Below are 24987 nucleotides of genomic sequence, written 5' to 3'. Positions count from 1 at the left end.
TGGGTTTTGGCCTCTTGCGCGGTTGAAGCTGAGACGCTTCAACCTTCAGGGGGCCTCAGGGAGAGAGGAGTGGCGCGGCGGCGGCGGCGGAGCGCTCCATCTCCGCGGCTGTGGGGCCCGGGCCGCGGCCTGGGCGGCCTGGGCGGCGGCAGCGACAGCGACAGCGGCGGCGGCGGCGGCGGCCCCCGCTCCGCGTCTCCTCGTCGCTGCAGCGCGCGGGGCCGGTCCGCCATATTGGAGCCGGGGCCGCAGGTTCCGTGCAGCGGCGGCGGCGGCGGCGGCGGGGGCGGCGGCGGCGGCGTGAGGCGGGCCTGGCGGCGGGGCCCGCGCGGCGGCGGGGGAGCGCATGAGCCGCCGCGGCTAGCCTCGTCTTCCCCGCCCACCGCCTGCGCTGGGCCGCGGGGACCCGGCCGGGAGGGGCCGCGGCGGCGGCGGCGGCAGCGGCGGCCGCAGGATGTTCTCTAAGAAGCCGCACGGGGACGTGAAGAAGTCCACCCAGAAGGTGCTGGACACCAAGAAGGACGCGCTGACCCGCCTCAAGCACCTGCGCATCGTCATCGGTGAGGAGGGGAGCGAGCTGGGGGGTGAGGTGGGCGGTGTGCGCGTGTGTGTGCGCGACGCCTCGGCCTCGCCGGCCCCCCGGCCCGTCACCCCACACCAGCTCCGGGGTTCGCCCTCGCGACCCAGCGCGGTCGGGAGTGAGGGCCGGCGGCGCCTCTGCCCACGCGCGGGACAGAGGGAGGGCGGGAGGGCGGGCGGCGAGGGAAGAAGGGGGCGGCTTGGCAGTTGGCACAGACCCACGTTGGAGTTCGGGGTCCGAAAATAAAATAAAATAAAATAAAGGCCACGAGCGTCAGGCTGGAAACTTAAGTCCTTGATGAGACTTGAGGGACACTTGGTGGTGTGGGTAATGGTGTTGGGAGGGCGTGTTGGCCAGATGACTGCTGCCATCCCCGCCCAAGGGGAAAGAAAAGCAACATGCTTGCTCGCTCACTCGCTCGGGCAGTAGAAGCAGTAGAACCCGTAGTCTTTCAAGTTTTTTTGGCAGGTGAGGGCCGGGAGGAAGCAGTTACACCTCTTTGGGAAGTGGGTGGTTCCTGAAGCTTGTGGGGAAGGACCCCGCCCTGCTCTTCTGTACTCCGTTCTTCATTTTTGCTGTCCTTTAGAAGGAAAACTGATTATAGAGAACGAGATTCTCGAGAACTGTACAGAATTCAGTGTTCCTTAAAATGTTCTCACTGTCGGCTGTCTTCAACTTCAGTGTTTCCAAAGACCAAACCGAGCCGAGTTTGGGATATAAAGTTAAAAGGAGGGTTTTGGATACTTGGTCATAGATAACGTGGATAAGGACAGGACTATGTACTTATGGAACTTTTGGTTCTCTATTTTTTCCCCCCAGTGGAGAAATTTGAGATGAAAAGCAAAGTTGACCAGGGCCCATGTACAGAATAATAGCGTAACTGAGGTTAGAGCCCAGATGCTTGGATTCTCATTCGTCTCAAGCTGTCTTCCTAATGACTGTCTACTTTGGAAAGTGACTTAAACATATACGGTGTGTCTGTTCCTGGGATATGTTTCCTTAGTGTGTTGAGACACCACGACTAACACCCAGCATTTGTGTGGTGCTTTACTGTCTACAAAGGGTTTCACATGAATTACTATAATAGATATTTGCAATCTGTCTAGAAATAGAGATCTTACTGCCTGTGTGTGTGTGTGTGTGTGTGTGTGTGTGTGTGTGTGTGTGCAAATGAGAAAGGTTAAGGTAGACCATGTTTCTACTAAGCTGATGGGAGACTAAATCAAAAAAATGAAATCCAGATTTTGTGTCTCTTAATTTGTTTTTCATCCTTCCTACATGTATGACAGCTAAAATCACAAGTACTTACTCCTGTGGTATAATGAGAAAGGAATTTAATCCAGTTTATGGAAACCATTTAACTATGGTAGAGGTTCTTAACATTTTATTTTCATCCTGGAGTTGTCATTGAAGCCAGATTTGTCTGAAAAGATACATCTGAGACATACAAAGTCATCGTGAATATAGATGGATTACAAAATAATGGCAGTTGGAAACTGTACACTTAGTGCAACTTGACACTCACTTGAGACAAGCTGTAGACTGCATAAATGCAGAACTAAAAAGCTGAGTTACAACAGGGAATTGAAATTTCTTAAAGTAACTGCCATGGTTGATTAAGGATTGGTTTCTTTATGTTTCTTTGGCATGTGGTTTTTGTGGTTTTGTGTGTGTGTGTGTGTGTGTGTGTGTGTGTGTGTGTGTGTGCGTGCGCGCACACGCGCTATGTGTGTGTGTGTCTCCTAACTTGGGAAACATGAGATGTCACACATGTTGGATATTTTGTAGAACTAGCTTCCTCTGTTTGAAAATAGAATACTTACAAAGAAAAAACTTTTTTTTTTGCTTTATTAATTTAAGAACTCTTTTTAAAAAATGAAAATCACTGGAGAAGATATCTTTCAGGACTTTCAGATGTTGAGCATTCTTACAGACATATGCCAGAGAGTAGAAGACCTCACTAAAGTAGTTGTAGAACCAGACACACCTTGCCAATAGCAGACAGTGACCATGTCTGGAAACACTTTTATCTATCTATCTATCTATCTATCTATCTATCTATCTATCTATCTATCTATCTATCTATTTTAAGACAGGGTTTCTCTATGTAGCTTTTGGAGCCTGTCCTGGAACTCACTCTGTAGACCAGGCTGGCTTTGAACTCACAGAGATCCACCTGGCTCTACCTCCTGAGTACTGCCACCACCACCCGGCTAGAAACACTTCTTCTGTGAGGAGTTGCTACTAGATATAGTATGCTAGATGCTGCTAAATGAACAGAAAAATCTCTCATAGCAATATTCAAGTCCCAAGTGTCAGAATACCAGCTTCTGAGAGCTTGTCATAATGCATACTAAAAGATGGATCCCCAAATGCTAAGCTTGGTTTTAAGTTCTCTCCCTCTGCCTTAGGGCTAGGAATTGAACTTGGGGCTCAAGTGTGCTAGCAGGCACTTTGCTTCTAAGCAACATTTCAGCTTCAATATTTAAATTCAATAAAAATATTCTGTATTTTTAAATGGTTACAGTTATTTTATTTAAAATAAGATTAATATGATTTCTAAGAAAATGAGTGAATTCTTAGAGGCTTGCCAGTTGGTATCCTATTTTATAGTTGGAAGAGCCATTTTAAATCCTTTTTGGAAATAAGTAGGGATTTAAGTAAATACAATGAGGTTAATTACACAGAACGGTATTGGACCAAACAAAAGTGCTGTTCCTTGGGGGTATTTATAGGAGAATTCTGTACATCCAGGTAATAAAGTCGCAACTCCCCTTAGAAAAAGTGTTTCCAGACATGACCTGTCTCCTTTTGGCATTACTGTTCTACAACTACTTTAGTGTGGTCCTCTGTACAGATCCCTACTCACAGGGCAGAGGTCTGGAAGAGTAGTCAGCATTTAGAAGCCTTTGAAGATGTCTTCTTCATTGTTTTTCATTAAAAAACAATTATTTTTCGTATGTTCTGCCTTCATGTATGTCTGAGCAATATGTGTGTGCTTGGTGCCCAAGGAAGCCAGAAGAGGGTGTTAGATCCTCTGGAAGTGGAGTTACAGATAGTTATGAGCTGCCATGTGAATGCTGGGACTTGAACCTGGGTCCTCTCAAAGAGCAGCCAGTGCTCTTAACCACTGAGCCACCTCTCCAGCCCACTTTCCTTTTTTTTTTTTTTTTAAATTCCTTACATTATTAAAAAGCAAAAAGGTTCTTTCTTGTTAAAAATCTATTATATAAAAACATAAAATTTAAATATCCAGTGTTAACCTTCCACTGTAGTGAGAATTCTAGTTAAATGTATAGATTTTAGCCAAGTGTGGTGCTGCACTTCTGATGCTGAGGCTGGAGGATTGCAAATTAAGAAAGCTGTTATAGGGAGTACCAGAGCAACATAGCGAGATCCTGTTTTAAAGCAAACAAAACAAAACGAAAATTCCTCTGATGGGTTCAGATTTCAAATCTGCTGGTTATTGATGATATCATATGTTTGATCTGTAGATACTAAAAGGGTTAGGTAGAAAAAGAAGAGGCTGTGTCTGGTTTCTAGAGTTTTGTGGTATCCTTTTTACCTTCCCACTTCTGGTTTATAACTAGTAGCTTTAAGATAATGGTAGTAAGGTTAGCACATGTAAAGTGACTGATACAGCTCAAGCCAGATTATGCATATTCTGGAAATGTGGGTTTGCTTCTACTTAAAGTGGCAAGTTGGATTCAGTCATCCGGATTTAAAAATATAAGTGCTTATTTAGCTAAGAATGGATTATTGCAGTGGTTCTCAACCTGTGGGTTACAACCCCTTTTGTGTTGAATAAACCTTTCATAGGGGTCACATATCAGATATCCTGCATATCAGATATTTACACTACATTTCCTAACAGTAGCAAAAATTACAGTTATGAAGTAGCAATGAAAATAATTTTATGGTTGGCGGTCACCACAACATGAGGAACTGTATTAAAGGTCTTAGCATTAGGAAGGTTGAGAACCACTGGATTATTGCTAGGTCATTTTAACAGCCTTATTAATGTACACTTGCCATCCAATAAATTTCACATATTTAAAGTTTGTACAGTAACTTTGACATGGGGTACTTCATGACATCAACATTAGACTTACCCAAACAAGGTAAATATAGCTAGGGGCTGGGCATTTAGCTCAATAATAAAGCATGCACTGTCCAAGGCCCTGGAGTTGCCTTCTCCTCAACACAAGAAACAGGAGAAGAGGGCTGAGGTAGAGTGCTTGCCTAGCATGCTTGAAGTCCTGGGTTCAACCTCTACTACTGCCAGCAAAACCAGGCAACAAAAGCTTATAGCCAGATACATAAGATAATGAGTATGTCCTCCACCTCCCAAAGTTTCTCCATGCTTCCCTTCCTCTTCCTCTTCCCCTCAGCTTGTGCCTTCCTGTCCATCCCTGAGCAAGTCTACATTTGTGGTTTGTAGAGTTTCATAGACGTGGGGTTACACAGCAGACAACTGAAACTTTACTATAGTGTTTTCATTTTCCTTCACTCAGCCTCGTGATTTTGAAATCCACCTGTGTCGTACTCGGGTGTGTCAGTGGTTTGTGTTTTTATTCTTGAGTTGTAGTCTTCTAGACCACAGTTTTTCCACTTATCTGTTGATTAACATGTGGGTAGTTTGGGGCTGTTACAAGTGAAGCTGCTGCACAGTGCACTTGATAGGCATTCTTTCCATTTCGAATGGATCGATACCTAGGAATGGAATGGCTGGGCCATGTGGCAGTGGTGTATTTAACATTCAAGAAACATGCCAGCCGGGCAGTGGTGGCACACAACTTTAAACCCAGCACTCAGGAGGCAGAAGCAGGCAGATCTTAGAGTTCGAGGACAGTCAGGGCTACACAGAGAAACCCTGTCTTGAAAAACCAAAAACCAAACCAAAACAACAACAAAAAACTTGCCAAGCCAGGTTGTAGTAACTGATGCCTATAATCTCAGCACAGGGGAGGCTGAGTGAGGAGGATTGCCTTAAGTTTGAAGCTAGTAGAAGCTACATAATGAGTTATAGTCTAGCCTGGGCTACAGAATAAGCGAGACCTTGTTGCAGCAAAACAACAAGAGAAACTGCCCTAACATTTCAATAGTAGTTTGAGTACCAGTTCCTCCATAGATATACATCAGCACCGCTCTGTGTGGGCAGTCCTCTTCATTTCAACCTCTGAGGTTTGTGTGCTGGTCATGTCTGATAGTATGTGCTTACTTCCATTGTGTAACTTTTTTGGTGACGTTTCCTCTTAAAATCTCATAATTTGTGTGTGTGCCCACACAGGCCAGAAGAGGGTGTCAGGTCCCCTGGAACTGGGGTTGCAGATGTGTGTGAAATGCCATGTTGGTGCTGGGCATTGAACTCTGGTCCTCTAAAGAGCAGCCAGTGCTCTTAACTACAGACCCAACTCTCCAGTACCTAGCATTCTTAATTTTGATTACATTTTTATGAGTTGGGGATGTAGCACAGACAAGAATGTTTGCCTGTCTTGCACAAATTCTTGGGTTTGATCGCCAGCAGGACCACCAAAACCAAAATTTCAGCGTAATTTATATCAACTTTTTCTTTATGCTAATTTTTGGACAGTGTCATCTAAAACTTGCCTAACTCATGGCTAGGCATTTTCTTACATGCTTCTAAAAGTGATACTGTTTTAGGTCTATTTGGGTGCGTGAGTCATCTTAAATTTACTCTGCTTTGTAGATGTGCTATAAAGTGTGTTGTGGGGTGTTTCCCCCACCCCAGTCATTCTATGTAGGTAGCAAGTTGTTCTCAGACTTGTAAGTCCTGCTGTACTGAATTGCCCTGTGCTTTGGTGAAACTTGTTTGTCTAAATATGTGTGGGTCTATTTCTAGACTCTGTTTTGTTTCAGTGATCTGTTTTATTTGTGCTGGTGCCAATACCACAATATTTTGATTATTGTAACTAAAATAAATCCTGAAACCTAGTTGGTGTCCTCCAGCTTCACTCTTCATTTTCAGAGTTCTGTTGTTGCTTGTGCTGGAAGTGCCAGGCTCTGTATCTCCATGAGAGTTTAAGAGGGACTTGTGAAAAAGCCCAGTCATCGTGGTGGCACATGCTTGTCATCTCATCTAGTTTGTGGTCCAGCACCTCAGGAGGCTGAAGCCAGAGGATCATTTGAGGCAATTTCTTCAAGCCTAGCCTGGGCAACATAGTGTGAGACCCTCCAAAAAACAAAGGTGCTGGAGAGATGACTTGGTGGTTAAGAGCTGGCTGCTCTTCAGAGGACCTGGGTGCTGGCAGCTGACAGGCATCTGTAACTCGACTTCCAGGGAATCTAACTCCCTCTTAGGGTCTCTGGAGATCCCAGGTATGCACATAGTACACAGACATATGCAGGCAAAATATCCAAACACATACAGTAACAGGAAAAAATGAAAGATTAGTTTTCCAATTTCTGAACAAAACAGAAACCCGTTGGGATTTTGACTGGGGCTGTTTGAGTCTGGACGTCAGTCTGGGAAAACACTGTAAATACTGAGTCGTGACCCAGTCTGTTTCTCTGAGGACTTCTTTAATTTTCTCAGCAGTGCTGCACTGTCTCCAGCACCCTGTGGCTCTTCGGTCGGTCGGTCCGACTTAACCCTATGTAGTTGTGAAGCTCCTCTAAAAGATTAGCTTAGGCAGGTGTGCTACATGTCTCCTAGACCACAGCACTCGGGAGGCAGAGGCGGGCGGGTTTCTGAGTTCCAGTCCATCTCAAAACAACAACAACAAAACTAGTGAAAAACAACCCCCCCCCCCCAATGTTATCTTGGTATTTATTTCTGATTGTAGTTAGTTTATGGAAATACAGACTTTAAAAGTGTGTGTGTGTGTGTGTGTGTGTGTGTGTGTGTGTGTGTGTGTGTTGCCTGCATGTGTGTTAATGTACTACTATGTGCCTGGTGTCTGAGGAGGCCAGAGCAGGATGTTGGATCCCCCTAGAACTGGAGCAACTCAGGTCCTCTGGAAAAACAAGCAGTATTCTTCTTACTCACTGAGCCAACTCTCCACCTCAAGATCTGCCCCCTCACTCCTCCCTTGATTCCATTGGTTTTCTTGTGTTTCCCTTTATAATGTGGGTGCTTTATTCCTTTTTTGTTTTTTTGGCCTCTTGCCTTGAACTGGCTAGAAACTCTGATGCTATGTGGAAGTTTTTGACAGAATTTTTCTTACAAGAAAGAAGAAAGAAAAATGGTGGTTTGTGTGTGTGTGTGTGTGTGTGTGTGTGTGAGAGAGAGAGAGAGACAGAGACAGAGACAGAGACAGACAGAGACAGAGACAGGGAGAGAGGGAGAGAGAGACAGACAGAGAGAGAGATAGAGAGGGGGGGGAGAGAGAGAGAGAGAGAGAGAGAGAGAGAGAGAGAGAGAGAGAGAATTGTTATGTAAACCAGGCTGACCTGGCATTCACTGTGTAGCCCAGGCTAGCCTTAAACTTGAAGTACTCTTCCTGCCTCAGCTTCCGGGATGCTGAGATGACAGGAGTACATCATCATGCCTAGTGAGGATTAATATATATATATATATATATATATATATATATATATATATATCTGTATATATGTACATATAATATCTGCCTTTTAATGGAGAGTTTGGAATTATTGCATGTAATGTGATTATTGATATGATTAAGTTTGAGTCTGTTGTTTTGCTTTTCGTTTTCTGTTTGGCCTGTTTAGTTCCCATATTTCCCCTTTCCTTCCTCTCCCTTTTTTAAAAAATTTTTATTTTTTTAATTTATTTTTTAAATTACACTCATGATATTCATTACTTACACTCATGATATTAATCACATTTGTGGTATTCATAGATTACATTCGCAGTATTCATTCAATTTTATATATATTTTAATTTTAAATGTCGAATGCCATTTCATGAAGGGGGTAGGAGGTCTTAAATACAGGTTTACAGCACAATTGGAGGATACCAGAGGGCAGAAGTTCGCTACTGATGTTTTACAATCTTGCATCTAAGCTGTTAACGCCCATTATTCAGGATACAGAGACAAGGAACTTCCCTTAAGCATTCCAGAGGGTGGAACCTGGCAGGGAATTAGCATAGGGAGGATATCAAGGTCAAGGTCAGCAAGCAAGGCAACAGTTACCCAAAACGGGGGCCAGGGCCCTGCAGGTCCCCCTTTTATTAAAAAATGAGCTAATGACTTGGGTTACATGGGACGTCAGCAGGTCACCTTACCCGTCATGGAGACGCCTGCCCAGGCCACACAGGTGCTCCGTCTTAGGTTGATGAGTGCCCCCCAGGCATTACCTGTCTCTGAATACTCATTATCATACCGGCTCAATTGTGTGTGAGCTGCATAGTTAACTGCTGCCAAAGATCTCAGAGTGGCACTGGGCTTGCAATCTGTGTGTTCGATACAGAAAAGACCAACAGAGGTCCTATCTCATCCATAGCCAGTAGGGAACTGAGCCATTCCCTTCCTTAACGAGCCATACTGTACGTTGGAGTCCTTGTAAGATAGTATCCCAAAAGCAACTGGAACTTGAGTTTATAAATTTATGATTTTCAAAGCCAATTGAGATGTATATAACTACTGAATTAAATTTATCATGCCCAATAGAATGAAAGATTAACTAACTGTGGTAGCTACTTTTGTTGCCAGGGTCTCCACTGTGCTAGCTGTAGTAAGCAATTATGAAATGGTAATCCCAGAAACAGTAGCAACGGTATGCGCCATTGCTATAACAGCAACAGCAGCAGCAGCAATGTCAAATTCTCTTCTGGAGTGTGTGGACATCCACTGGCATGAATACAACTCCAGTAACACGAACCGCCAAGGCCTGTTTTTCTTGATCCCACCTCTCCCTTTTTTAGTTTATAGCATGTATCTGTAAACTGGTCAGGGTCTCCACCTCTAAGTGGTATTATAGCAGTTTGCACTTAAGACCCTTACAAGAGTATACTTCCATTTCCCCATTTTGAGCACTTATGCTTTTGTTATCATGTTTTACCTATGTAAATCCAACACTGTATTATTTTATCTATGCAAATCGTTATCTTTGTAGGATTTTTAAGTTTTTCAGGGCTGAGGATAGAACCCAGGGCTTCACAAATACTTGGTATGTGTACTACCAGTGAGATAGGCCTTTGTAAGATTTGTAAGTGACAAAAAAGTCTTATACATTTCTCCATCTAGTATCATTTTAGTACTATTATCCCCTTACATAGAAATTATGTCTATTCTGTATAATCTTATTTGTGCTTGAAAAACTAACATTTCCTCTATGGTGATTGTCTGCTAATGAAAGCCTATTTTATTTTTAAGACTGCCTTTAATACTTTGCGGAAGACACTTTTGCTCTGTTTAGAATCCTAGATTTATAGGTTTGTTTCCCCTCTTTGTCTTTAAATATTTTACTTCACCGTCTTCTTTCTTGCAATGTTTTTGACAAGTTTTTTTTTTTTTTTCATCTGGATCCTATTCTGTATGCAACTTATCATTTCTTTTCCTATGGCTGCTTTCAAGATATTTTTCTTCATCATTGGTTGTGAGCCATTAGGCTATCTTTATATTTCTTGATGTGTAGGTCATTGAGCTTCTTGGACACAGATGGTAGTCTGTGGCAGAGGGCAACTGTTCACAGCACCACGGACAGGAAGCAGCCTGGGGACCATGTGCTTGTAGGAACCTGTCTGCAGTGACTTACTTTCTTCAGCTCTGCCCCACCTCTTCAGTTTCTAGAACCTCTAAAAATAACACCATTAGCTGGATAGCAAGCCTTTGAAAAATGAAAGATTCAAACCATGACTCCAGTTAATATTCTTTTTTTTTTTTTTTTAAAGATTTATTTATTTATTATGTAGACAGGAGAGGGTGCCAGATCTCATTACAGATGGTTGTGAGCCACCATGTGGGTACTGGGAATTGAACTCAGGACCTCTAGAAGAGCAGTCAGTGCTCTTAACCTCTGAGCCATCTCTCCAGCCCCTAATATTCTTAATAGAACAAGCTGTTTTAAATATAGTAAGCCATTTTTGCACTAGTATTTCATTTATTAAGGATTGTATTGTATCCAGGTAAGTAATGAATAAAGAGCAGAAAGAGAAAGAACAACTAAGTAGTCACTATGTGAAGAAAAGAAACATTATCAGGTTAGAGATGAGCCGATTACAGCTATAAGTCATTGAATTTGGTTCTTAAATTTCCTGGTGGCTCAGGTGAAAAGAGAAAGGTCATGTTACAAGTCTTTGGTGTCTTAGAACAGAAAGAATTCTTTGTTTTTGGTTAGAACCCTTCCTTTTCTTCATTTCTCTGTTTCACTCACTTGAGTTTAAGATGTCCCTGCCTTGTCCTCTCAGGTGCTAGCTTTGAAGATTGTTAAATTTAATTTGAAATCTATGTATGTCATATATATGCACTCATATATTTAATATATAGCACCTTTGTTGAAGTGTTCATGCTATAGAAATAGATCTTGGGGAAAATAGTTGAATAGATGACTAGTATTTATATTTTTGTAAGTGATATCACCTTCCTCCAATTGGCATGAATGTTTAATGATAGGTAGAAAAAGGTAAATTTATATTGAGACCTCAGAATTTGAAATGTATGGGACTCCCTCCTTCCCCCTTTGAGACAAGGTCTCTCTATGTGGTCCTGGCTGTCTTGGAGCTCTCTGTGTAGACCATGGTGGTCTTAAATTCACAGAGATCTTTTGCCTCTGCTTCTAGGATTAAAGGAATGTGCCACCATGCCTGGTCTGTGTGGGACATCTTTACATTGCCTCTTCAGCTAAATATTGCTCTTTTCGTTTGTGTTTAGGAGGATTGAGGTGCATATGTGTGGGTGTGTGTGCACATGTGTGCATTTGGAGGTCAGAGGTCAATGAGAGATATCTCAAGTGTTTCTCCATATTTAGTCATTCATTCATTCATTCATTCATTTTTGAGTCAAGGTCTCCCATTTGGCTTGGAGCTCACTGATTGGCTGTACTGGTTGACTAAAAAGCCCTAGGGATCCTTCTGTCTCTGACTTTTAGCTTTGGAATTATAAGTGAATAGTCTCTGGCTTTTTACATGGGTTTTTGGGATCCAAAGTATGATCCTCATACTTGTGTGGCAGCACTTAACAAACTAAGCTGTCACCACAGCCCCATCCTGCTCATTTTTGTCTGTTCCTACTGTTTTTTTTTTATTAAAATGTTAATTAATTAATTTATTTTGCTTAATAATTTGTAGTGGTTTACTAGTTAGTTTCCCTATGAGGATCTTTCTCCCTTTCTAAACTTTCACATGATGCTGTCACAGTCTTTCTAGAGCACATTACTGAGCATGTCACACCAAATGTTCTTAAATCTTTCATGGATCTTCATTGTCAGGAAGATGAAGTTCAAAATGTTTAGCTTGTGTTTAAGCAATCAAATTATCTGATCTTACCATTCCAGCTGAGTGATGTAGTTGAATCATAAAAAGCAAAGGAATGTAATGGTTTTTCATTCTGTTAAAACTCATTTAACTAATCTGAATCCCAGTTCTCTTCTTGATACCAGATTTCTTTGTATCCCATTTTAATGGATGCCACTCTCCCACGCATGGGGAAGCCAGCATCCCTGTATTTTTCTTAGTACTCTTATGCTTCTGTTACACCTATGCATTCATCTGAAGATACCCCATGATTTGGGATACATGTTGCTTTCTCAGTGCTCTGAGTTCTCTACCTCTCTACCTCTGGGCTCTCTCTCTCTCTCTCTCTCTCTCTCTCTCTCTCTCTCTCTCTCTCTCTCTCTGTATGTGTGTGTGTGTGTGTGTGGTGTTTTTGAGACAGGGTTTTTCTATGTGGCCCTAGCTATCTTGGAACTCACTATGTAAGAGCAGGCTGGCCTCAGGCTCACAGGACCCTTTTGCTGCTGCCCTCTCCCCCCTCCAATGCTGGGGAGGCACCATCACAACCAGTCCATTCCATTCCATTGATCACACTTTTGCAGACTTGTCTTCTGTAGCCAAATCCTCCCTTCATTGTTAGTGCTTTCAGTGTTCTGTTTACAAGTCTCTTTTCTTCTACCTGTGTATAGTTCTTGATTAAGTTGCCCCCGGCTTCAAATGCCCATATATGTACTGTTAATGCCCCCCATCTACACTGCAGGTTTTACCTCTGACCTGCTTTCTAATCTCAAAAGCAGACTCTACACTTAAAGACTCATCATACCTCAAACACCTTCAAGTGTCCTAACATCTTTTCTACCACATTGTCTTCCCATTTTACCCCTAGTTACAACTCTCTGGCATGTTTCACTGTAGTATCAAACCAGAAGTCATTGCACTTGCTAATAATACTTGCTGTACCAGTCTGTGTTCCTATCACTTTTAGCACTTGAAAGCTTCAACTTTTGCAAACTTTAGGGAGAAATGTTACACACAACTTCTATCAAGCCTTTCTGATTAGGTCAGCATAGGAGCTGACACGAGACTTTCATACACTAAGCTTATTTATCTCCAGTAATTTGATTGTTTTGGTGACAATATTATTTGCATACCTAAGGAATGTCTCGTCTTTCCTGAGCACAGAATATCATTTTATATCCCTAAATTAAATGTGGTGGCTTGCTCCATAATAAGTAAATACTGTTCAGTTCTTGAGTGGATACATTAAGTATGAGAAGAGCAAAACTGTTTTGTGAGCATTCACTTGTCAGTGGAAGAAAAAAAATCAAGGAAGTCAGTATTCTAATCAGAAAGAAAGTTGGGATTGTTTTCAACACCCAAGTAAAAGATTTTGATTCAGAATCTAAAGTCTGTTGTATAACATGGAAGAACAGGCAAATATGTACATGCACACATGCACCCCCCCCCAGAGCACCAACTGAAAAATGTACAAGCAAACACACACATATAACTAGGACATTAACTGGAAAATGTTTATGTCATTATGGCAGGGATTAACAGATAATTTCTCCCATTGAAAGATATTTTTTAATTATCTTGTTAATAGCATTTAGCTTATGTAAAACTCATCCTTAGGAACCAAATGAAATGTAGCCTTAAAGTACACCAGTCCCTTAGTTTTATCCTCATCGTGTAATAAAGTTAACTGACCTATGTGAGTGTTACATCTCTGGAGGTTTGAGGTATCCTGACTTATTGGGAAGCCAGGTTATACCTAGAGCTGCAGTAGGACGGCTCTGGAGGGAGGGTATCCTGACTTGTAAGGAAGTCAGGTGATATCTGAAGCTGGGGTACAGGGGGATGATCTGCAGGATAAAGCAATCTTGCTCCTCCGAGAGAGACCCATTACAGATGGACTTTGATTCTCTTCCCTCCCTCACCCCCTTAAGGGTGCTTCCCAGCAGAGCTGTTTCTTCTCGCTGGCCCAAGATAAGATGTTGCTTCTTTTGCTTCACTCTGCTAAAGGGGAAGCCCCTGCAGAAATGTAGCAATCTTCTCCAGCTCAGTGAAAAGCTGTTACTTTTCCCCTTCTCCTTGCTCAGCCCTTTTGAGGGAATATTTCAGCAAGGTTTTTTTCTGCTCAATCCGGCTAAGGGATGTGCCCTGCAAATTAAGGTTTTCACCCAAGACACTTTTGAGAAAGAGATTTATTTGGGAAGAAGAAGTCCAGGAGAGTGGCTGCCTCTACCAGGGCGGGAAAGAACAGCCAACAACTGAATAGGCAGAGGGGCTTATATAGGGCTTCTGAGGGGTGGAGTTTCTCCAGGGAGATTTTCTGTTCAGGGATTGGTTAGTTATCCTCCTCAAGAATTGGTTAGTTTCATTGGCCAGGGGCAGAGATGGCTGATTTCAGGACCAAACTCTGTTTTTTTCACTGGTTTTATTTAGCCTTTTGGCTCCAATTTTAGGGCCAGGGTGTATTTCTTTCACTGGCTCTGATTCTAGAGCCAAAATGTGTTTCTTTGGCACTGGTTTCAGGGTCAGGGCATGTTTCTGAGGTTCTGGGTTCAGAGCTGAAGTGTTTTTTTTTTCACTGGCTCAGGTCTCATGGCCAAGGTGTGTTTCTTTCACTAGCCCTGGTTTCAGGGCCAGGGTGGATTTCTTTGGCTGGCCCTTTTCCCTACTGTTGATTAAGTGGAGGCGCTTGTGGCTGGCTGCCGCCTGTGGCGGCCATGCCAACAGAGGAGAGTGCTGGAGGAGAGTCACGAGCCATGGTTACCTTTCTAGAGCTTTATTGGGAGGGGGAGAGGGAGAGAAAGACTGCGTGGAGGGAGAATACGGAAGGAGAGAGTGCGGAAAGAGAGAGGGCACAGAGGGCACGCCTGGTTTTTAGGCTGGGACGCTGTTCCTTACACCTACAACCTACAGGTAGACCCAGAGAGAAGGCTTGATACAAAGACAGAGCAAATGGAAAGTTCAAGGTACTGGTCTTGAAGATTGGAGTTATGGGCTGCTAGATAGATGGGAAATGGTTCTAGAAGATGGAAGAGACAGGATGGACTGATTCTTCTCCACAGCTTCTGCAGGAGGACAGTGGTACTGCTAGTACCTTGATTTTTGCTCATTGATTTCACCCTGGGCATCAGGTGTGTTTGAGAGAATAACCTTTGATGTTTGGGGCTGTAATTTCTTAAAGACAGTCACAGAAAGCTAAGAGCTTTCTTGGTTGTTTCGGCTTTTTCCTCCACCATATGTATTTGAAAATCAGCAGGCTAACTTTCATGAAAAGCTTTGATTGGATGTTTTGTTTTTTGAAACAGGGTATCTTACTATATTATTGCTCAGGCTGGTCTTGAACTAGAAATCCTCTTGTCTCACCTCCTGCTAGCCTTGTAAGTTTGTGACACTATGCTTGATGTGACTCAGTTTTGTTTTGTTTTTTATTACATTGAATCTACAGATTCAATGTAGAGAAGATACAGACATTAGTAGTGCATGCTCTCTTTCTGTACTAAGGAACTTTCCATTTACTTATTTACCTTTCTTTAAGGTTTGAGAATTTAAAAGTTTTCTATTTTTTTCACCAAAGATTTTTGCACACCTTTAACATAGCTGAAAACAGTTACATTTAGAAAGAACATTAAAACTTAAAAGGACCCTCGGGAGGTACAGATAGGACTACTGCTACAGTGGAAGGCCACACTGTCAGATCCTTTCTCCAAAGGCTGACTGTTCCATTCCTACGCAAGGCACTTGTAGGTGAATGAATGTTTAGATGAAGTTGAAGAAGAAAGTACTTTTAAAAACTTGGGTTTGGGATATAGAGTGCCAGTATATCATGAGGCCTGAACCAGTATACCAAGCCCTAGGTTCAGGCTTCAGTGCCACACAAGCAAACAAAACACCCTGAAATTTTTGAACAAGTCTAGATAGTAATTTGCAGATTGATTTCAGAATTTAGCTCTGCTCCTACGTATGAATATTATGATTCTAATGATTTTTTAGGGTTTTTTTGGTGGGAAGCATACTAAGACTTCACACATGTTAACACATGCTATACCCCTGAATTACATGTCCAGTCATTATTAATTACTAAATAAGTAAGCTTTTCATGTGAATGTGAAGAATTTATCTGGTAGTTCCATCTATCTATGTTCTTGTTAAGTTTTTAGAGTGAATATTTTTATAAAAAAGCAGCTGTCCATGTATTGATAATAATGGTATTTTTGATTACTTAATATCTAACAGGTTCTAGACTAGATATTTTACATGTGTTACTTAATCCCCATAATAACTTCATATAGTAAATAGTAATTAACTGCTGAGCAGACTTGAAGACTAAATAGATAGGAAGAGAAAGCAGAAGATTGGAGTCTGATTTTAGTTGTTTATTACTTAATACTTCCAATCTTTAGTTTATCTGTCCACGAAAATATTATAACAGCACCTCCAACATAGTTAGAAACTACACAAAAAATACATTTGAACCACAAAGTTCATAGGGAAGTTTGAGGCATTTGTCGAAGTGTAATTGGACTCTTAAAAATGATAAAATTAAATCTCAAGGTAGAGCACTTACCTAGCACTTTCAAGACCTGGATTCTGGCCAGGCAAACACAAGAATAGATGTTATATGCTACCCAGTCAAGTAATAGAATTTGTTTTTAAAGAATAAATGAGCCCTACATGTCTGGTAAAAAATAGCAACTTAGAAAATGATAAGTTTATGCTAGAAAACAAAGGAAATAAAATTGGCTACTGGCATTTTATTTCAGATAATGTAAGGAAGCCACATGACTCTTACCCTTCCTCTCCACCCAAACCTAAAATAGAATAACCAGGCTAAAGTGGTGTTTGTTTGGAATTTGCTTGGGTTTTGTCTGAATTCTTTTAAGTCCATAGACTTCTTAGGACTTTCTAGAAGCAACTAGGTTGTTACTGTAAGCCTTTTAAAAAAAATAATAAAAATGCCATTTCTCATCAAACATGTTTAAGAGGGGCTGGAGAGATGACTTAGTGGTTAAGAGCACTGGCTGCTCTTCCAGAGGTCTGGGTTCACTTCCCAGCACCCACATGGCAGCTCACCCACATGGCAGGTAACTCTAGTTTCAAGGCTTCTGACATCTTCACACAGACATATACACAGGCAAAACACCAATGAACATAAAATAAAAATAGTGATTAAAAACTATGTTTAAGAAACATTGCTATCTATGTATCTGCCTATTTGAAAATTTAAAACAGATGGATCTAAGCAGTCATGTTCTGGGCAGTTGGCTAGAAGAGGTGGTGGCTTGGGAATGTGGAGTCATATGCCAGACATGAAACATGCTGTGCACATGAAAAAGAAGTGTTATCTAAAATACTACCTTCATAGAGATGGAGGCTTTTGAGCTATGCCTTGAAAGATAATTAGAATTCAGAAGGTGTCCATTAAGGAGCAGCAGTTTGGGTAAAGGTAGTGAACGGCAAGAACACAGACATGAATGCAGGAAAGTAGTTGGCCAGTACTCCTTGAAAGTTTTTAAACAAAGCATCAGGCTTCAGCTTGAGATGTTCAATTTAATTGCAAAGTGAATAGAAGAATGGGTGTTGTGGGTGATACTGTATAGAGATAGTTTATGAGATTTGGTAAAAGCCTTTCATGAGGATTTAAGTGGAAATGATGCTACTTCTTCGATGTCATTTTTTTTTTTTTTCTATGTAGATGTGAATGTCCTGGAACTCACTTGGTAGTCCAGGCTGGCTTGAACTCACAGAGATCTGCCTGCCTCTGCCTCCCTAGTGCTGGGATTAAAGGAGTGTGCCACCTCCTTTAATGCCTAGCTATGCCATTATTTTTTTTAAATCCTAGTTTTATTGTGAATTTATATCAGAAATTCTCTGCTTTGGTACCACTGTTAGGGCTGTTAAGCTTAAGCACTGAAACTGTACCATTCCATAGTTAATGCTGCTGGGATACCAAGTATAGTCTGTAAACAGGTCCACATGTACTGATGGCGTATTACTGATCTGCATGCAGCATCGCAAACATAGAAGTTGAATGTGTTGAGAGGTTCATCTCACTTTGACAGTCCATAACATCCAAATGTGCAATTATTGGACTTATCAAATAGGGTACCTGAGCATAGAACAGTCCATCTGCTTTTCACTTTATACAAGTCTTATTTATATTTAAATGTACAAGCATATATACAAAATTTCACATATACAAACACTTTATTTGATTTAAAGTACTTGCATTGTATGAAAATTCAGTGTTTATTAAGTATGTCTGCCTATATTGTTGGCTGTTTTGGACTTTAAACTCCTAAAAGGCATATGCCTAATCTCTTCAGTATCCAAAAGAATATTTTCATTGCTAGAGGAATGATTTTATGAACTGAGATATGTATTTTGGATGTGTGCAACTGGTTATAAAATATTAATATTACTCTATTTTGATTACTCTGAAAGCAGATGGCATTGTTTTACAACATATAGAAATAGTTTACTGAATTAGGTTCTCTTCAAAAAAGTAATGGTCATGTATTTATTTGCAGTGAACATCAGTCACTTGGTGATACTATAGTTCGCAATTTCTAATTTTAGGGGGATTTTTGCATTTTCAGTTCTTCATTAGCTTTATTTCTTTTTATAGTAGTTGTTTTCATTCAACTGACCAGGAAGTTTAGCACTCATTCATTTAGTCAGATAGGATGTCACAGGTTTCACAGATTGGGATGCTAAAGAATTGGATATTAGGAGAGCTAGAAGAGTTTAAAAGAAGAAAGAAACAGAAGACACTTGTACCTGTTAGCAGTACTGTCCCTCCCATAGTGGGTTCTCCTGGCAGCTATTAATACCTTTGCATCTCCATGGTTGTGGGTGGATCATATAAACAGAATCAAACATGTATTGACCTCTGTGTCTGGCTTCTTTCACTTAGCACAATGTTCTAACAGGACTTCATTTTTTTTATGAATACATGGTATTTGTTGTATGTGAATACACCACATTTGGTCTATCTTTTAATCAATTTATGGACATTTGAATTGTTTGCAGTGTTTCATAATTATGAGTGATGATGCATGCTATGAATATGGTAGCATGTGTCCTAGTAATGCAATTTCTGGGTCATGTGGTAATTCTTTTAACATTTTTTTAATGCTTGCCAAATCATTTTCTAAAATAGCTACATCATTTATAGTCATAGCAGCACTGTACAATTCAAATTTCCCACATCTTTGCCAACTCTTGTTTCATGTCTAATCTGAATATAGCTCTATAGTGGACAGTGGTGCCTTTTCTTTGTGCTGGAGATGAACCCAGGACCTCATGCATGCTACACAGGTGTCCAGCTATAAAGTGATACTCCCAAACCTTCATTTTGGTTTTGGTGTTTTTCCCTGGTGGCTAATGATGACAAGCATTTTTCATGTGCATATTTTTATTGGCTGTTTGTATATATTGCTGGAGAAATATCTTCTTATTCAAATATCCTACCCACTTTTAACTGTGTTTTTTGACAGTGTTAAAAATTGTTAAAATGAGGTTTGCAAGTATTTTCCATTTTCTAGAGAGACTCTTCTCAATTTTTTGATAGTGTTCTTTGAAGCAAACAAACAAAAATAAATATGTAAACCAGTTTCTCTTTTCTTTATGTAGTGTTGGAAATCAGACCCAGGGCATGCAAAGCAAAGATTATACCTCCGTGCCACATTCTTCTCCTGCTTTTTCTTTAATTGCTTATGCTTTTAGTGTTATCTAAGAAATAATTTCTAGCGCAAGATTGTTTTCTTTCTTTTTCTTTTTCTTTCTTTCTTTCTTCTTCTTTTTTTTTTTTTGTTTCATTTTTTTGAGATAGGATTTCTCTGTGTAGCTTTGGTACCTTTCCTGAAACTCACTCTGTAGTCCAGGCTGGTCTCGAACTCACAGAGGTCCTCCTGCCTCTGCCTCCTGAGTGCTGGGATTAAAAGGCATGCACCACTATGGCTTGGCTCAAGATTGTTTTCTTTAGAGAGTTTTACAGTTACTTTTACATCTGTCCTTTTTGAGTTTTTATTTTATATACGGTATGTGGTAGGAGCCATACTTCATTTTGTTGCACATGGACATCCAATTGTTTGAGCACCATTGTTTTTAAATAAGTATTTTATTTTCCCATTGAGTTGTTTTGGTATCTTTGTCAAAGATAATTGACCAGTTTAAGGATTTGTTATTGGTTCATTAATCTATATGTCTTTCCTCCACTTGGAACCAGTTTTGATTAGTGTTAGTTCTTCAGCTTTGTTCTTTCTTAAGATTTGTTATAAATATTTTAGAATCTTTGTGTTTTCCTGCAAATCATAGAATCAACTTGTCAATTTTGGTAAAAGAGTAGTGTGGATTTGGGTAGGGATTGCATTGAATCTGGATATATTTGGGGTACTGTCTTCACTGTATGAATTCTTAGGATTTGTTCTTCATTTATTTCTTTTAATTATGTTTTTGAGTTTTCTTATTTATTATCATAACCGTTATCATCATTATCGAGAACTAAACACAGGGGATACATATAGAAGAAGGGAGAGCTGAGAGGAGATAGACAATGTGAGAACTTACTGGCCCCCACTGTTGACTCTTGTCTGGACTTATAATTCTTCTCAACTGCTGGGAGGGACTCTGCAACAGACAGTCCTCGTACCTTGCTGAATCTTACTCTTGGCTGAGGACAGTACATCATAGGTAGAGTCTCAGATCTGGTCTGAATTCCTTCAGGGTTCCCGTTGTGAATGCTTGCCCTGGCCCTTTACTGCTGGCTCTTGCCAATGTCCTGAGGGCTGTTTGGAGTCTGAACATTCCAATGTACCTCTGGTTCTCGAAGGTTTTTCAGCTTCTGAATGCTGTTCAGATCTGATTGGAGATTTCTTTTCTTCGGTTTCACAGCGTTTGTCAGGGTTCAGCATATAGTTCAGGGCTACTTGGTCTGGCTTTTCCTAGAATGTGATTTGAAGGTTCTGGCTGCACTCCTTCTGAAACAGCAGCTTGCTTCTGCTTTGTCGCCAGTGCAGAGCACCCCAGTGCTAAGAGAAGAGGCGTTTCCCAGCTTCCCGGCTATTGCTGCTCTGGGTGCAGCCTTTCCCCTGCAGTTTATAGAGTTGCTTTTCTGATGACTGTTTACCAGTTTTGCTGAGATCATTCCCTGGAGATTGTACATCCATACCTGAGTATGGTCTGCCATTTTCAATCCTAAATTATTTATTTTGAAGATTTAAATTTTTTGTTTTATGCATTTGACTGTTTGTCTTTCTGTATAAATGTATGCCACATGTGCTTGTGCCTGTGAGGCCAGATACGGGTGCTGAGTCTCCTAGAACTGAAGTTACAGATGCTTGTGAGCTGTCATGTGGGTGCTAGGAATCAAACCTGGGTCCTCTGCAAGAACAGTATATGCTCGGAATTTCTATGCTGTCCTTTTGATACTTTATCTAGCTTGTGTTTTACTTGGATTTTTCAAGTATCTTTGGTGTGAAGATTGCCTGACTGTTGAGTTTAGAGTGGAAGTGTGAAAGGAGTGTTTCTGTTGTCCCAGTTTGCTGTACACTTACTAGTCTTTCCCCTGTTGGGTCTCAAATTGGACTAGAACCTTAGCTTTTACATAATTTAGACACAAGAATTGAAAACCCATCACACTATTTAGTGTAATTTTTTTCCTTAGAGTTACTTGTTTTTGCTTTTTTATATTTTGAAATAGTTGTATAAAACTGAAAGCTTCCTGGTTACAAAAACTAAAATAACGTCTATAAAATATATCTGTTGTGGGAATCTTTCTGGAATAAGCCCCCAGACACCAGTGAGAGTAGAAGAGAAGAGATGTCCCAGCGGACTGAAGCCAGGATGCCTGCAAGGCTTTGCTGTTGGGTCTAGTTTGTGTTTTCCTTTTATGCTCTAAAACCACAATGGGGCAGGCAAGCAGGATCTTACGGAAGTGTACCCGGCAGTCACCAGGTTGTTAGGGCAAATGACCCATTGCTTCAACTATTTCTCCAAGTCCTTCTGTTCCTGGTAGCAAGTGAAGTTATGCTTGCTAAATAGGCAGTCTAAGTAGTGCTTTAAGTAAGTCACTAAATCAGTCAATAAATCAGAATCTAATAACTTTTCACTAACCTTCTTTAATTTATAATTCTTGTCTTTGTCTTTAATTGGTGAGTCAGTATAATTGTCTAGGTTAGGATCTGGATTGTATTTTTTAAAATTTATCCTTTTAATCAGTTTTAGATTGTGGATGTATGTATGTATGTATGTATGTATGTATACATTCATTTTAGGAAATACTTTGTAGATTGATTTTTTTTTTAAGACAGGACTAATGTATGGCCTTAAACTATCTATGTAGTCAAGGATGATCCTCCAGCTTTGTGTATATTGGACAACTTTCTACCAACTGAATTGCAGCCCTGCCTTTGTACTTTCGATAAAGTTCCACTGTGCAGCCCTGGCTGACCAGAACTTGCCATGTAAATTAGGCTAGCCTTGAACTCACACCTCTCTTACCTCCCAAGTGCAGGATGCCACTATGCCTGGCTTTATTTGATTTTAAAAAGTGTGTGTGTACGTGTGTGTACACATACATGTGTGTGGGTGCCCTCAGAGAGCAGAAGAGGGTGTTGGATCCTTTGGTGCTAGAGTTACAGGTGGTTGTGAGCTACCCAATATGAATGCTGGCAACTGTATTAGTCAGAGTTCTCTAGAAGAACAGAACTGATAAAATGAATGGGTTTTATTAGAGTGGCTCACAGCTGTGGTCTGAGTAGTCCAACAGTGGATGTCTACCCACAGAAAGGATCTGGTAGCTAGCTGTTCAGTTTACCAGGCTAGATGTCTCAGCAGTCCCAATCTGGTGCTGGAGTCCCAGAGGATTCCTAGAGAGTTGCCTGTCTTCAGTCTGTGTTGGAATCTGAAGAAGAAGGAACCCTCAGCAACAGGGTAGATGAACCTTCCAGCGAGAGTGAGGGCATTCAGGCAAAACCCACAAGCTTCCTTCTTTCGTGTCCTTTTATGTGGGCTGCCACTAGAAGGTGTGGCCTTCCTAACTCATATCTTATAATCAAGAATATCCCTCATACATATGCCCAGCTGCTTGAATTTTAGCAGATTCTAGATATAATCAAGTTGACAAGTAAGGTTAGCCATTCCTGGACCCAAACTCAGGTCCTCTGAAAAAGTAGCAAGTGCTCTTAATCAGTGAGCCCTCTCTCTCACACCCTTTATCCAGCAGTTCAGTGTTTACCCTGAGGAGTGGTTTGTGGATAAGCCACTCTATTGCTGGATCCATCCTCATTGTTGATTGTCTTAAGGAAATCATTTGTAATGTTTACTGCTTTATTATTAGAAGCAGGTTATTTATGTTGCATCTTACAGGCTAATAAATTATACCACTGTTTGAGGAAAGGTTGCTCTAAATGGCAATTACTATTTAGTAGATGAAGAATAATTAAATTGTTGAATTTTTGAATTTTTTTAACATAATTCTTTATTGACTCTTTGGGAGTTTCACATCATGAACTCCAATCCTGCTCACCTCCCAGTCACTCCATATCCACCCTTCACCCTGCAGCATCCTCCTCAAAACAGCTGCCCCCCACCAAATTAATTAAAAACAAACAAGAAAACAAAAACCATCTTGCTTCTCTGTCTTTCCAACACCTCTTCATTCATCCTTAGTGCCATTGGGAGCTGTGGTGTGTCACACAGTACACCTTTTTGTCCACTCAGCCCCACCCACAAATGTTCATTGCAGTGGGTCGTTGATCTGGTTCAAGGCCTCTGGCCTCTGGCATACCATCATCACTGGACCCTCATTGAAACTCCTACCTGATATCCTGCTGTTGTACAGAGTCATGGAGATCCTGCAGCTATCGTTCCGCAGGACCAGTCCCTTCGTGCACTCCAGCAGGTCACAGATGGGGTAGATAGGGTGGGCCAACCCAAGGTCCAGGATGTGGGTCTGGGTGATAGCTGAGCTGGTCAGTTCAGGCACTGTGACTGCTCCTCTCAGGCAAAGCACAGAGCCAGCTCCTCTAGGCCTCTGCCTCCTGAGTGCAGGTGTGGGGGGAGCAGCACTCTAGTGGGGGTAGGGTCAACTCTCCTGCAGCAGTGTCCAACAAAGGGCAGGGCCAGCTGTCCTAAAGCTAGTGAGGGGTGGTGCTGGCTCAGCATGGCACTAGGATCTCAACACATATGGTTCCTATGACCCCCTGAGGTAACATGGGCCATGGACATCATCACAGACCCCAGCTGCAGCAAGACCACAGACCCAGACATGACCGTTGGCAACAGCTCAGGCCCAGACATCACCATGGCCTGGTGGCAGAATAGGCCACTCAGATCAGTATGGCCCTGGCAGCAGCAAGGTCCTTGGACACCAACATGGTCTCAGGTGGCTGTCTGGACCCCAGGTATCCAGTGGCAACAGGAGCCACAGATATCAATACAGGTCCTGGCTGTGGTAGGACCACAGGCCCAGACATGGCTCTCAGCTACAACCCAGGACCAGACATCACCAAGGCACCATGTCACAGTACAGACCACTCAGATCTGTATGGCTCCGGCTGCAGCATGACCCTCTGATCGCCACCTGGTATTTGTATGGCTTTTGGTGGTATCAGGAGCCAGGTATATCAACCCAGACCCTGGCAGCTGTAGGGCCATGGACCCAGACATGGTCCTATGCTCAGGCTCAGATGTCACTATGGCCCCAGAGTGGCAGCACAGGCCATCCCGATTAGGATGGTCCTGGCGGCAGTGTGGCCCCTGGACACCATCATGGACTCAGGGATGCAGGTGTCTGACTAGACCCTGGTCATCTTTGTGGCTTTCAGTGGTTATTGAAGCTGTGGACATCAAAACAGACGCTGGCTGCTGCAGGGCCAGGGACCCAAGTATGGCCCCAGTAGCAGCATCTTCAGACACCAAAATGGCCACAAAATGGCATCCCCATGGCTTTGGTGGTAACATGGGCCATGGACATCATCACAGACCCCAGCTGCAGCAGGACCACAGACCCAGATATGGCCTTAGGCAGCAG

The 24987-nt window shown here is 41.8% G+C and overlaps 1 protein-coding gene across 14 annotated transcripts in view; it reads left to right on the top strand.

The window, feature by feature from the left end:
- The first annotated feature begins 325 nt into the window (after positions 1–325).
- The window catches only part of Ralgapa1 (Ral GTPase activating protein catalytic subunit alpha 1), a 220128-nt gene continuing 195466 nt past the window's right edge, over positions 326–24987 (top strand). For 7 of the 14 annotated variants that reach the window (XM_028869729.2, XM_028869733.2, XM_028869732.2 and 4 more), the window contains exon 1: positions 326–560. In XM_028869729.2, the coding sequence (XP_028725562.1) occupies positions 455–560 (106 nt within the window). In that variant the 5' untranslated portion in view covers positions 326–454. The remainder of the gene's footprint in view (positions 561–24987) is intronic. The other 7 variants (XM_028869738.2, XM_028869735.2, XM_028869741.2 and 4 more) reach the window with 1 other exon arrangement.

The sequence above is a fragment of the Peromyscus leucopus genome, chromosome 14 (assembly GCF_004664715.2).
Source record: "Peromyscus leucopus breed LL Stock chromosome 14, UCI_PerLeu_2.1, whole genome shotgun sequence".
Lineage (NCBI taxonomy): Eukaryota > Metazoa > Chordata > Mammalia > Rodentia > Cricetidae > Peromyscus > Peromyscus leucopus.
This window is presented reverse-complemented; position numbering and strand designations above follow the sequence as displayed.